A 14,805-nucleotide genomic window follows, 5' to 3' on the forward strand; every position below is an offset into this window, starting at 1 on the left:
TTACTGTTCTGAAATCTTGTCAGGTACTTGTGACCTGGATTGGAAACAGGCTACTGGGCTTGATGGACCTTCGATCTGTCCCAGTATGGCAACACTTATGTTCTTATGCTATTTACCATGTCATTTGTAGCTCCCCCATTCTGACATCCTGGGTTGCCAGGGAGATATTTAATGAGGATGACTTCCCGACCTGCACTGATAACAGATAGCAGCAGATACTGGACCAGCATGATCAGAAAAAGTCACCAAACAAAGGTAGAAAAGATCATTTTATTTTTCATTTATAGGTTGGAATATGTCCACTTTGAGAATCAGGTGCTCAACATTAAAAGTTTATATTTATTTACTTATTTATGGCATTTTATCCCACATTAAACATGAATTAGGGTGTTTTGTGGCTCTACATGAGAATTGTGATGATATGATCCCTTGTTTCATATTGTGACAGTCTGCATTTTCTGTATGGGTGGTATATTGGTGTATTAGGTTCTGCCCAGTGTAATATTTATGGTACAGTAAGGTTCTGAGTGTGTTTTTGGACAAAGTTGTGCATAGTGTTTTGCAGTTGAGTGATTGTGGTTAGTATATGCTTTGAGCAACCACTTTATTCTTTGACATATGATACATATCTAATATCTAAATTTAATAAAATGTATTAATTGTGACTTTTATTTGTATTTATTTATTTTTTCCTGTGTGTTATCAGACAATTATGGATTTAAGCTCCACCCCTGGCCCCACCCCTACCCCCCCCCCCCTTTAGCCTCCCCAAACAGTTGGGCCACCGACCGCCTATGAATGTTGCTACCATTTGAGATTCTACATGGAATGTTGCTACTATTTGAGATTCTACTGCTAGTGGCCTAGTGGTTAGTGCAGCGGACTTTGATCCTGGGGAGCTGGGTTTGATTCCCAGGGCAGCTTCTTGTGACTCTGGGCAAGTCACTTAACCCTCCATTGCCAAAGGTACAAATAAGTACCTGTATATACTATAAACCACTTTGAATGTAGTTGCAAAAACCACAGAAAGGCAGTATATCAAGTCCTATTTCCCTTTCCCTATTTGAGATTCTACATGGAACGTTGCTACTATTTGAGATTCTATTGCTACTATTTGAGATTCTACATGGAATGTTGCTACTATTGAGATTCTGTTGCTACTATTTGAGATTCTACATGGAATGTTGCTACTATTTGAGGTTCTACTGCTAGTGGCCTAGTGGTTAGTGCAGCGGACTTTGATCCTGGGGAACTGGGTTTGATTCCCAGGGCAGCTTCTTGTGACTCTGGGCAAGTCACTTAACCCTCCATTACCCCAGGTACAAATAAGTACCTGTATATACTATGCTTTGATTGTAACCACAGACTGGTGATATATCAAGTCCCATCCCTTTCCCGGCTGGTTAAACCCTTTTGAATATTGAGCCCAAGGGAAGCAGAGAAGATGCACACAGGTCTTGTCTGGGTTTACAGCTGGAATTGGGGCCCAGGGCATCCTGTATCGGATGCAAAGAGACAGTTCCCTAAGGGCCAGCTGTGGACAGGGTTAATTTGGTCCCAGCTCATGTCAAACATTCATATTTTACAGCTTTGTATATTCCCATGGAATCCGCGAGCTGCTAGATAAGAAAATTTGGCAAATCCGTCTTCATTCCTCACTGTTTAGTGAGGCAAATGCCCATTTAAACTCAGCAGTATGATGCCAGCACTGTGTGAAATGGTGCAATGCTGTGGGCACCCAACCCAAAAGCTACAGTCTCTCATGCTGGCAAGTGGGGAGTGGGGGGGGGGGGGGGGGAATGAGGGGCTGGTGCTTAAATCTTAGTGAGACTAGACAAAAATCTTCATCCTGGAGGGGTAAAGCAGACAATAAATTTCTTTCCAAACGGAGACAGCCATACTGTGAAATGTGAATTTTGTTTACACTCTGAACAGAAGACTTATAGCTGCGTATATCAAACACCACTTTTGGGGTCTGTACAGTGCTAAATCAAAAAAACCCACTGCGTGTTGACTATGTGATACATGTCTGATTCAGCAGGGAAGTTAGCTGAAGTTCCGAGAGAGGTTTGTGACCAAGACGAGTAAGGGACTCACAACTGCTCTCACACCTTGCTGCAGTTACCCCCAGACAGCGCAGACTCACAATCCCTTCCACACTAAGCCGGCTTTCCTGAATATCATTTGAGCCTCCAGACTTTTGCATTACTTTGGGACCCACTTCTGGCATGTTTCTGCTATATCTTTTGGCGGTAAGGCTGGACACAGTACTCCAGGGCTTACCTGTGACGTCTAGGAAGGCATTCTCATTCCTTTTTTTAATGGTTATGCCTCTTCCCCGGCACATCCTGACACTTATCTGGCTTTGGCCACGGTCTTATCACACCAGATATGACGTGTCTCTCCCCTGCTCAGGCCACATCAGTACTTCATCTCCCATCAGCCACTGCTCCCTGGGATCTCCACACTATGAGTGCATGGCTCTCTAGGGTTGTGTTGTATTAAATCTTACATGACAATCACTTGAGCACCCCTCAAGCTCTTTGAGATCACTTTTCATTTTTTATTTTCCATCCTGTAACAGGTCTAATAATGTCTGCAAAACACTAAACCTTACCTGCTACCCCCTCTGCATTATTGCTTATAAGACCAATCACTGAGGAACTCTGCCAATGGCTCTGTCCTTGCAGTGAATGTCACCGCCTCACTTTTTCCTCTCTTCTTTCTCCCTCCTGTCTAGTCGATATCAATGGATGGCCAAAGCTCTTGGATGTCTTTCTGAGTTCCAGAGGAAGCAGACCCAAGCTGGAAGAGGAAGCTGGAGACTGCAGTAAGTACTTAAAAGCTAAGGACCTTAAAGACTGTCCTGGGCTCAAGAACTGGTTTTCTGCTGGCCGCTAATCATTCTCAAGTCTCTCCTCGCTCCTGCTGTGGCCTAGCATCTCTCCCTCCCCCTCTCAGTCCAGCATCTCGCCTTCTCCCCCCCCCCCCCTCTCCCCCCACAGGCCAGCATCTTTCCTAGTAGCCTAGTGATTAGTGCAGTGGACTTTGATCCTGGGGAACTGGGTTGTATTCCCACTGCAGCTCCTTGTGACTCTGGGTAAGTCACTTAACCCTCCATTGCCTCTGGTACAAAATAAGTACCTGAATATATGTAAACCACTTTGAATGTAGTTGCAAAAACCTCAGAAAGGCGGTATATCAAGTCCCAGTTCCCCCTTTCCCTTATGACATCACAATATCAGAAGTGAGCCAAGTATCGGGCAATCAAGCCATTGTGACATCACTGATGAGGTTGGCTCTTATTGGTGGAATGAGTGGAGGAGTAGCCTAGTGGTTAGTGCAGCAGACTCTGATTCTGGGGAACTGGGTTTGATTCCCACTGCAGCTCCTTGTGACTCTGGGCAAGTCACTTAACCCTCCATTGCCCCTGGTACAAAATAAATACCTGAATATATGTAAACCGCTTTGAATGTAGTTGCAAAAACCTCAGAAAGGCGGTATATCAAGTCCCATTTCCCTTTCCCTATTTCAGATTCTACATGGAATGTTGAAACTATTTGTAGATTCTAGATGGAATGTTGCTACTATTGAGATTCTGTTGTTACTATTTGAGATTCTACATGGAATGTTAATGTTGCTATTCCACTAGCAACATTCCATGTAGAAGCCTGCCCTTGCAGATCAGCAACACGGCTGCACAGGCTTCTCTTTCTGTGAGTCTGACATCCTGCACGTACATGGAATGTTGCTAGTGGAGGAGTAGCCTAGTGGTTAGTGCAGCGGACTCTGATTCTGGGGAACTGGGTTCGATTCCCACTGCAGCTCCTTGGGACTCTGAGCAAGTCACTTAACCCTCCATTGCCCCTGGTACAAAATAAGTACCTGAATATATGTAAACTGCTTTGAATGTAGTTGCAAAAATCTCAGAAAGGTGGTATGTCAAGTCCCCTTTCCCTTTCCCTCTTCCTTCCACCATGGTTTGCTGGCAACATCAGGCTGTCTCCAGCCTTGGAATCTTCTGTCTTCCAGGATGCAGCAGAGGGAGACAACCTTTTCTTAATTGTTATCACTGCAGTAAAGGCAAGTTTGAAGGAAGAGGAAGAGATGCTGGACTTGTAAGTGGAGGGGGAGAGAGGGAAGTAAAAGGACAGAGACTAAGAGAGGCCAGACCACAGGGGAGAGATGCTGGACCCACAGCGGAGGGAAGGAAGAGGGAGAGATGCTGGAGCCATGGGAAGGGAGGAAGGACAGCAAGGAACAGAGGGGAGAAATGCTGTATCTGAAGGAAGGAACAGGAGAGAGGGGAGAGGGAGAGATCCTGGGCCTAGGTGGAGAGTGGCAGGAAGAGAAAAAAGAGGGGAGAAGCTGGACATGGGAAGAAATAGAGGGGAGATGCTGGGCTTAGGGAAAACATAGGGACAAGGACACAGAGGGATATAGAAACAGAGAGGTGGTGCTAGATGAGATGGGCTAGGGACACAAAGGAGTGATACTGGACATGGGAGGAGAGAGAAAAAGGGTAATGCTAGACATTGGGATATATATAGGGACACAGAGAGTGATGCTGCACACAAGAAAGGATAGGGACATAGAGGGGCGATGCTGAATGGGTGTATACAGAGAAGGAAGATAAGGACAGGGATACAGAAGGGAGATGCTGGACTAGGGGGATAAGGATGCAGAGGAAAGATTGATGATTGGCATGGACAGAGAAGAAATGTCAAATGGGCAGGAGACCCTGACAAAAAAGTTGAGAAGAATGCAGAAACCAGAAACTGGAACCAACATGGTTGGAAAAATAAAATGACCAAACAGCAAAGGTAGAAAAATGAATACTGGGAGAAGAAGGTGGGTGGTCAGGTCAGGTTGGTTGGGGGAGGGGGGAGATGTGGCCAATGTAGACTGCCAGTGACTTTTTTTTTTTAAATGTCACCCTTCTTGTCAGTATCTGAGCCCAATCACTGCCCAGACACTGAGAGGAAAAGTGACATTTCACACTCGCATTACACCGAAGCAGTAATTTGCATGCTGATTGCATACTGCATAGCTCTCAGTAATTTCACAGTAGAAGATGCACATTGAGGTGGCTTTACAATTTTGCTTTCCGCATCAGCTCCTAAATGAGTTGTTTAGGGGTACAGAATAAGGGACACATCCCTGCCACCAGAACTCAGCCATGCTTTCAACTGAGCTTCAAGTAGCAGAGATGACAAGTTACCCAGTTCCAGGCTGGAGACTTTTTGGCCAATCCTGGTTTTGAACTTACATCCCAAAGCACTGTGGGATGTGTAGTGCCTGATCTACTACTACTACTACTACTTAACATTTCTAGAGCGCTACTAGGGTTACGCAGCGCTGTACAGTTTAACATAGAGGGACGGTCCCTGCTCAAAGGAGCTTACAATCTAAAGGACGAAATGTCAAGTTGGGGCAGTCTAGATTTCCTGACTAGAGGTATGGAGGTTAGGATCCTGTCCATTATAAACAGTGCTCCATAATAAGAACATAAGAGTTTCTGGACCGGGTCAAACCAAGGGTCCTTCCAGCCCAGTATTCTGTTTCCAGCAGTGGCCAATGTAGTTCAGAAGTCACAGTCCCAAACAGTGGCAGGATTCCTTGCTACCAACCCCAGGAATAAGCAGTGGGCTTTCCCAGTTCTACCTTAACAACGATTTAAGGGCATTTCCTCCAAGAATTTATCCAAACCTTTTTAAAACTCAGCTACATTAACTGCTTTTTCCACTTGCTCCGGCAATGAGTTCCAGATATTAACTATATGTTGAGTGAAAAAATATTTTCTCCTTTTTGCTTTAAATGTGCCACCATGGTACTTCATGCAGTGTCTCCTTGATTCGCATATATCTGTTTCACCGCATTCAGGATTTTATAGACTTCCACCATATCTCCTCTCCAAGCTGAAGAGCCTCGGCCGCTTTAGCCTTTCATCATAAGGAAGTCGCCCTGTCCCCTTTATCATTTCTGTCGCCCTTCTCTGGACCTTTTCTAATTCCACTATATCTTTTTTTTAAATGCAGCGACCAGAATTGCACACAGTACTCAAGCTGAGGTCTCCCCGTGGAGCGATATAAAGGCGTAATGATATTCTTGATTTATTCTCTATTTCTTTCCTAATAATTCCTAACATTCCCTTTGCTTTTTTTTGGCTGCCACCACACACTGAGCAGAAGATTTTAATGTGTTATTATTGTCCATGATGACACCAGTTATAAATCCTTTTCCTCCGTGGTAACTCCTAACGTGGAACCTTGCATCATGCAGCTATAATTTGTGTTATTCTTCTCAGTGTACAACACTTTGCATTGGTCCATGTTAAATTTCATCTGCCACTTGGATACTTGGTCTTTCTGCCTCTCAAGGTCCTCCTGCAATTTCACAACTTTTAATAGTTTTGTGTCATCTGCAGATTTGATGATCTCGCTCATCATTCCCATTTCCAGATCGTTTATAAATGTGTTAAATATGTCTCAATATAGATCCTTGTGGCACTCCACCTTCCTCCATTTAGACAACTGGCCATTTAACCCTACTGTCTGTTTTCTATTTTTTAACCAATTCCAAATCCACAACAGGACATTGCCTCCTATCCCCTGACTTTTTAATATTCTTAGAAGTCTCTCATGAGGGACTTTGTCAAATGCTTTCTGAAAATCTAGATTCATTACATCAACCGGCTCCCCTTTATCTAGATGTTTATTCATGTCTTTAAAAAATGTAAAAATGAAAAAACTTACAGTCAAATAATAATACAGGGTTGGGCAACATTTTACAGGACCAGGACACTGCACCAGTGACTTCACAGTGAGAATCCTCAAAGGTAACTTTAAAACCATACAAGAACGTAAGACCTTTGAAGTCAGAATGATTGAATATTTTAACACCCAACAGAAAGGACTTAACAAGGATCTGGGGTTCCTAGCCCATTATAAACCATAAAGCTGTATGTCTCTGTTGATCACCCCCACCCTCACCTATCCACACCCATCCTGTTAGAATATCAATGATATGCTTTGATGTCCCCATGCATACCTCCGACCCACCCCCATCCTCCCACCCTGTCAGACTGTCATAGTAATGCTTGAATGTTTTCACTTATATACACTGTCAGCTAGCACATTTGCTTATTTCCGATCTGAGGAAGAAGGGCAACCTTCGAAAGCTAATCAAGAAATGTATTAAGTTATGTCCAATAAAAAAGGTATCATCTTATTTTCTTTTCCATGTTTGATTTTGTTTGATTTCTATAGATTGTACATGGAATGTTGCTATTCCACTAGCAACATTCCATGTAGAAGTCGGCCCTTGCAGATCAGCAATGTGGCCGCGCAGGCTTCTGCTTCTGTGAGTCTGACGTCCTGCACGTACGTGCAGGACGTCAGACTCACAGAAACAGAAGCCTGCGCAGCCTTCTACATGGAATGTTGCTACTGGAATAGCAACATTCCATGTAGAATCTCCAATAGTAGCAACATTCCATGTAGAATCTCCAATAGTATCTATTTTACTGTCATAGTAATGCTTGAATGTTTTCACTTATATACACTGTCAGCTAGCACATTTGCTTATTTCCGATCTGAGGAAGAAGGGCAACCTTCGAAAGCTAATCAAGAAATGTATTAAGTTATGTCCAATAAAAAAGGTATCATCTTATTTTCTTTTCCATGTTTTATTTTGTTTGATTTCTATTGATAACCTTAAGAGTGGACTAACATGGCTACCACACTCCTCTACTTAATAATACATAAACCAACTTTCTTTACAAATACAGTAATACCTCGGTCCTTTAGATAGTAAGCTCCTTTGAGCAAGGACTGTCCTTCTTTGTTAAACTGTACAGCGCTGCGTAACCCTAGTAGCGCTCTAGAAATATTAAGTAGTAGTTTTTGTTGACTTCGGTTATCGTCGGTTTCAGTTTTCGTTGATTTTTTTCCACGAGAAATTTGTCTCGGATTTCATCAGTTGTCTCAGATTTCGTCTGCGTGCCCACGTGACCTCGTTGCTAATTTTGCAAAAACGCGTTCTCCTGCTCAGTGTGGCATTGTTTCTCGTTGTGTGAGCATCACCCCACGCATCTAGCCAAACAATTCCATTGCTTTCCAGTGTTTTTGTGCTTTTTAAAATTCTTGCCTCGGTTTTCGTCGGTTTCGGATTTCGCTGATTGTTTTCGGACGGATTATCAACGAAAACCGAGGTATCACTGTATGCTAAATATATAGTGAATGGACTTCAAAATATCTGCCTCGATTGATTTAAACAAAACCTTATGGCACAAACTCATCTTTAGTCCATTAAGGTAACTCTCCTATTAGTGTCCAACAGTGCTTTAAATGGCATTTCCAATAATAAACTTTCCACAAAACATATTTTCATTAAAAATTATTTATCAAACCAAATGTAGAAAATTGCTGAGTCAGCGCTTCCCTTAGCTGAAACCATGTTGACTCTGTCCCATTAAACCATGTTTGTCTATGTGTTTGGTATTTTTGTTCTTTACATAATAGTTTCCACGAATTTTCCCGGCACTGATATCAGACTTACCGTTCTGTAGTTTCTCATATACTAGGACTAGGGAGCACGCAATGAAGCTAGAAACTAGTAAATTTAAAACGACTCAGAGAAAATATTGCTTCACTCAATGTGTAATTAAACTCTAGAATTCATTGCCAGAGCCCAGCAGGGTTTAAAAAAGGTTTGGCTAGCTTCCTAACAGAAAAGTCCATAAGCCATTAATAAAATGGACTTGGGGAAAATCCACTGCTTATTTCTAGGATAAGCAGCATAAAATGTATTGTACTATTTTGGGATCTTTGCCAGGTACTTGTGACCTGGATTGGCCACTGTTGGAAACAGGATGCTGGGCTTGATGGACCTTCGGTCTGTTCCAGTATGGCAATACTTATGTACTATCAGTCAGCAAAATGCTGATTGCTGGACCCTCAGTTAAGATACTGCCGTACATTCTCTGATGCTTATTTCTCATGCTCTCTGCATTGTGTCTTGAGGATAACTTATAAAACCCATTGACTCAGCTAATTTGAAGCCTGCCCACCCTCCCTGCAGTTAAAGTATGCATTGATTGAATCTGAGCTGGTACGGCTGTCAGGACCTCTTGTTTTGTTTTGCCTCAGTCTGCTTTGCGTGGTCTCCTAGAAGCTGCCACCTTAGACAGCTGCCTAGATTGCCTTATCATTACACCGGCCCTGTCTATGCTTGTAGCTAATGAAACGTGAATGAATTCAGCAGCCCAAGGAGGTTCACCCATATTCCTTAATGTAAGCTCCCGAAGGAATGGATCCTCAGGAGCTTAGTCAAGATCGGGAGGCGGGGCTGGTGGTTGGGAGGCGGGGATAGGGCTGGGCAGACTTATACGGTCTGTGCCAGAGCTGGTGGTGGGAAGCGGGACTGGTGGTTGGGAGGCGGGGATAGTGCTGGACAGACTTGTACGGTCTGTGCCAGAGCCGGTGGTTGGGAGGCAGGGCTGGTGGTGGGGAGGTGAGGATAGTGCTGGGCAGACTTATACGGTCTGTGCCTGTGCCAGAGCCGGTGGTTGGGAGGTGGGGCTGGTGGTTGGGAGGCGGGGATAGTGCTGGGCAGACTTATACGGTCTGTGCCCTGAAGAGCACAGATACAAATCAAAGTAGGGTATACACAAAAAGCAGCAAATATGAGTTATCTTGTTGGGCAGACTGGATGGACCGTGCAGGTCTTTTTCTGCCGTCATCTACTATGTTACTATGTAATGCCCCACTGTACAGTAATTTTGGTTTTCTGCCTCTGCTTGACCTGGTCTGTTTTCTGTTCTTCTTCTCCTCCTCCTGCTCAGCGCTGGACGTCGTCCCAGAAAAATGCCAGTGTTCGGGGAAGATGATTAATTGCTCCAACCAGGACTTGCACATGGTTCCTTCTGCTTCTTCCAATGCGACAACTCTGTGAGTAACTGACTTGGGATAATCTGGACACCCCAGGAGACAGACAGGGATTTTCTGGGATCTCAAAGGCAGGGGAATACGAAGGAGACCACAGGGAAAATATATCGTTCTGCACAACTGTCCCAGTTCTGGTTTCTGGAACGCTGGTGCTCAAGTGTCTACAGGGCCTCTGAGAACAACCTTCAGCCGGCCTTGGTGGTGTCTGTAATTGTGAATTTGCATACTTGCTCTTCTTAGAAAAACTGAAAACCACAAGCCCACAAATGTCATGAGATAAATCCAGCACTGGCCATTCTAGTCTATGATGACATAGAGCCACCCAACACATATCCAGAAGACTACGACAATGACCCAGACTACATCTCCCACCAAATTTCCCTTTGCTTTTCCCGTATCCCACCCCCCTCTCGCCTCCTCTACCCCTCCTCCAATGCTCAACTACACCTTGCTCATACCTCTCCTACACCCTTGCCCACTTCTACCTACCTACCTCTTTTTATTATTCTGCTTTAATTAACTTATTTTCTCTTTATCGATTCTCTGTAATCCATATTATTATGTAAGCCGCATTGAACCTGCCCTGAGTGGGATAGCGCGGGGTACAAATGTAATAATAAATAAATAAATAATAGAGCCCTCTAGCTATCTTATGGGCCAAAGATCAGAAGCAAACGCAGGCGTTAGAGGCTGTTAGCGCCATACTAGCGCCTGTGTTTGTTACCGCCCCCATGATCAGAGCCCCCGAGCGCATGAAATAAACCCGCTCACAGGCTCTGAACACAACTAGCATGCGAATGCAAGTAACATGCAAATGCTTGCTAAACCTATTCATCCCCAATGATCAGCGACCAGTGCGCCAAAATACATAAACATAAAACATACAGAAAACAGAAAAACTGGTTCATAAAATCAGAACATATTTCTTAAAAAAAAAAAACCCCAAAATGAAACAAAACAACTAAAGAAATATCCCCAGTCCCCACCCAGCCGCTAGCCTAATCTACCATCCCTTCACCGGCCACCGTCCCACTATGTCTGCCAAATGTTCCCTCTTACAGAAGCCAGAGCTGTCCCTCAGCCTTCAGCAGTTTCATGTAATTAGCCTCTAATTGGACGTCCGTTAACTTGGCGCGTTCCTTGAGGCCTCTATCCAGTCAAGAACGTTTCACGCTATCTCTTATCGCCGGAATATTCTTCTTCTACGACTTCCAGGCCATTGCCCGCAGCACTGGTCAAAGCTGGCTCTTTAGTCTCGGCTATCAGAGCTAATGATGCTTAGGAGCAATCTCTTCTGCACGTCAGAGGGAAACTAAATTCCAATTACAGACTGGTTACTGACCAGGGCCATTAGCTGTGTACAAAGAGAAAAGAGGACAGAAAGATAATCATATGTCCTGGAGCCAGGAGAAGAGCTGGGATTACAACAGATGCACAAAGGGACACAGGGGCCGATGCAAAAAGCTTCCATATGCCCAACCAAGGGGTTACTGAGGATCGTACGTAGTTGTGAATGGCTGCACAATTATTATTTATTTGGATTTTGCTCACGCCTTTTTCAGTAGTAGCTCAAGGTAAGTTACATTCAGGTACTCTGGATATTTCTCTGTCCCAGGAGGGCTCACAATCTAAGTTTGTACCTGAGGCAATGGAGGGTTAAGTGACTTGCCCAAGATCACAAGGAGCAGCAGTGGGATTTCTGGTGCTCTAACACTAGGCCACTCCTCCACCCCAAAGAATCTTGTTACTCTTTGGGGTTCTACATGGAATGTTGCTTCACTTTGAAATTCTGCATGGAATCTTGTTATTCTTTAGAATTCTAGAATCTTTATTTAGATTTTGCTCACACCTTTTTCAGTAGTAGCTCAAGGTGAATTACATTCAGGTACTCTGGATATTTCTCTGTCCCAGGAGGACTCACAATCTAAGTTTGTACCTGAGGCAATGGAGGGTTAAGTGACTTGCCCACGGTCACAAGGAGCAGCAGTGGGATTTGAACCGGCCCCCTCTGGATTGCAAGACTGGTGCTTATCCCTAATCAGCGTGCAAATTCTGTGTGCATAAAATTTCCATATACTTAGCTTTCTACATTGAACACTATTTCACTCACGGTAGAAGCTGTACATGCAGACAGTCGCACGTGGCTCGACCGCGTGGCTTTTTGCATTGGCCTCACAGTGATTGGTCTAAGATTTCACTATATTTTTATTTGTGCATTTAAGTTGCCTAGCACAGGGCTGCTGAGAAACAAAGATGGGACCAGGGCAAATAATGTTAAGGGGCCCACCGCCGCCAGCCCCCACTGCCACTTCCACCCCCCTACTTACCTGCAGTCATTAAATGGCAGACAGCACTGATCGATAGACACTGCTCTGCGGCCATGGGTCCTTCTTCCTGCTGCATCGAGCCTTTGTGGAAACAAGAAGTTACTTCACAGGAGGCAGCAGGAAGAAGGATCCATGGATGGCAAAGCAGTATCTCTTGATACTACTATTTAGCATTTCTATAGTGCTACAAGGCATACGCAGCGCTGCACAAACATAGAAGAAAGACAGTCCCTGGTCAAAGAGCTTACAATCTAATAGACAAAAAATAAAGTAAGCAAATCAAATCAATTAATGTAAACGGGAAGGAAGAGATGGTAGGTGGAGGTGAGTGGTTACAAGTGGTTACGAGTCAAAAGCAATGTTAAAGAGGTGGGCTTTCAGTCTAGATTTAAAGGTGGCCAAGGATGGGGCAAGATGTAGGGGCTCAGGAAGTTTATTCCAGGCGTAGGGTGCAGCGAGACAGAAGGCGCGAAGTCTGGAGTTGGCAGTAGTGGAGAAGGGAACAGATAAGAAGGATTTATCCATGGAGCGGAGTGCACGGGAAGGGGTGTAGGGAAGGACGAGTGTGGAGAGATACTGGGGAGCAGCAGAGTGAATACATTTATAGGTTAGTAGAAGAAGTTTGAACAGGATGCGAAAACGGATAGGGAGCCAGTGAAGGGTCTTGAGGAGAGGGGTAGTATGAGTAAAGCGACCCTGGCGGAAGACAAGACGGGCAGCAGAGTTTTGAACCGACTGGAGAGGGGAGAGGTGACTAAGTGGGAGGCCAGCAAGAAGCAGATTGCAGTAGTCTAAACGAGAGGTGACAAGGGTGTGGATGAGGGTTTTGGTAGAGTGCTCGGAAAGAAAGGGGCGGATTTTACGGATGTTGTAAAGAAAGAAACGACAGGTCTTGGCGGCCTGCTGGATGTGAGCAGAGAAGGAGAGAGAAGAGCCAAAGATGACCCCAAGGTTTCGAGCCGAGGAGACAGGGAGAATGAAAGAGCCATCAACAGAAATAGAAAACGGGGGGAGTGGGGAGGTGGGTTTGGGGGCCTCTTGATCCCTGCTGCCTGCCATTCAATGACTCCAGGCAAGTAGAGGACTTGGAAGGGAGGGAAAGATGCTGGCACTGGGCCCAGGGGAATATTGCCCTCCCCCCTCAGCGGCCCTGGTTTAGCATGCCAACCACTCAGCTGTACGCAGGGTCAGAGACAGAGCTGGGATTAGAATCTGATGAACCCCAGGACTCTGAGTCCCAGGCCTGTGCTCTGGTCAGTAGTTAACGTCCCAGAGTTGAGAGAGGTTTTTGTGGTTTGCTGAGAATATTAAGGTTTTACCCCTCAGCCACCCCTTAGCCCCATTTACCCACCCCCTCACCACCTCCTCACTTGGTGAACGTAGAGATATAACCCCATTGCAGGCCTATCAGCCTGAAATTGACAGGAAGGGGGTCATTTTAAACACGTTCCAAAAAGAGGCACCCAAATGCAGATTCAGCTCCATCAGCGCCCAAATGTGAAGCAGAAATGTGCACCCACCCTGAGCCATGTGTAACCGTGTGTGTCAGTGCACGTGGAGTCGGCCACACCATTTTATAAGTCATCTTCCACCAGCCTGATAATGAAAGCAATTTAAGCAGGCATGGGAGGCTCCTCCCGCCTGCTTAAATCACGCTCAGCTGGATAACCATCATACATTCAGCAGTGCTTAACTGGGCAGTGCGCTAGTCGGCCATTTTGAAAGTGGGCAGGAGAGGGGCATTCTGGAGGCGGAGTCGGGGAGGAGCTCGGATTTACGCAGGTGCCGGCGATAGTCAATGCTGGTACCCACATAGTTAACCAGGCACGTACTTCCTGATAAACAGCAGTCTTAAATTTGCCTGGTTAGCTATCAGCCGGCACCTGTATAACTACTGGGCCACAGCTAAATTAAGCTGTAGTAGCAGTAGTAGTAAAGCTGATCACCCTCCCCCCCCCCCCCCATTCAGGGCCGCTGAGAGGGGGGCGGGGGGGGGCAAAATTGCCCGGGGTCAGGCCGCCAGCGCTGCAGTCTCCGGTCTCACCTGCCTGCCTCCATGGCTCCGGGCCCCCTGCACTTGCAGATTGCCTCTCTTCTGGCCTTCCCTCCCTGTGTCCCGCCCTCATCTAATGTAACTTCAGGTTTCTGCGAGGGCGGGACACAGGGAGGGAAGGCCAGAAGGGACGCGATCTGCAAGTGCAGGGGGCCCAGAGCCATGGAAGGCAGGCAGGTGAGACCGCAGACTGCAGCGACGGGGGCGGCAGTGGCAGGGGAAGCGACGGGGGGCAGCAGCGGCGGGGGGGGGGGGCGGAGGCAGGGGCGGAGGTGCAGCGGCCTTGCCCCGGTCCCAGCCTAGTCTCTCGGTGGCCCTGCCCCTGTTCCCCCACAACAAGGTTCAACACCTGTCCTGACCCCCTCTCCCCAAAGCATAATCCCCACTCTGAGAACAGACTCCCCCATCCCCTTCCTAGACCTTCTTTATGCTCCCTAGTGGTCTAGTGGGGTAGGACCAGGACTTTTTTTGAGGGGGT

The 14,805-nt window shown here is 45.8% G+C and overlaps 1 protein-coding gene across 1 annotated transcript in view; it reads left to right on the plus strand.

The window, feature by feature from the left end:
• The window catches only part of LOC115473702 (relaxin receptor 1-like), a 106,151-nt gene that overhangs the window by 47,493 nt on the left and 43,853 nt on the right, over window positions 1–14,805 (plus strand). The window contains exons 3-4 of the mRNA XM_030208741.1: window positions 2,741–2,830; window positions 9,845–9,950. Coding sequence (XP_030064601.1) covers window positions 2,741–2,830; window positions 9,845–9,950 — 196 coding nt within the window. The remainder of the gene's footprint in view (window positions 1–2,740; window positions 2,831–9,844; window positions 9,951–14,805) is intronic.

Source organism: Microcaecilia unicolor, chromosome 7 (assembly GCF_901765095.1).
Source record: "Microcaecilia unicolor chromosome 7, aMicUni1.1, whole genome shotgun sequence".
Lineage (NCBI taxonomy): Eukaryota > Metazoa > Chordata > Amphibia > Gymnophiona > Siphonopidae > Microcaecilia > Microcaecilia unicolor.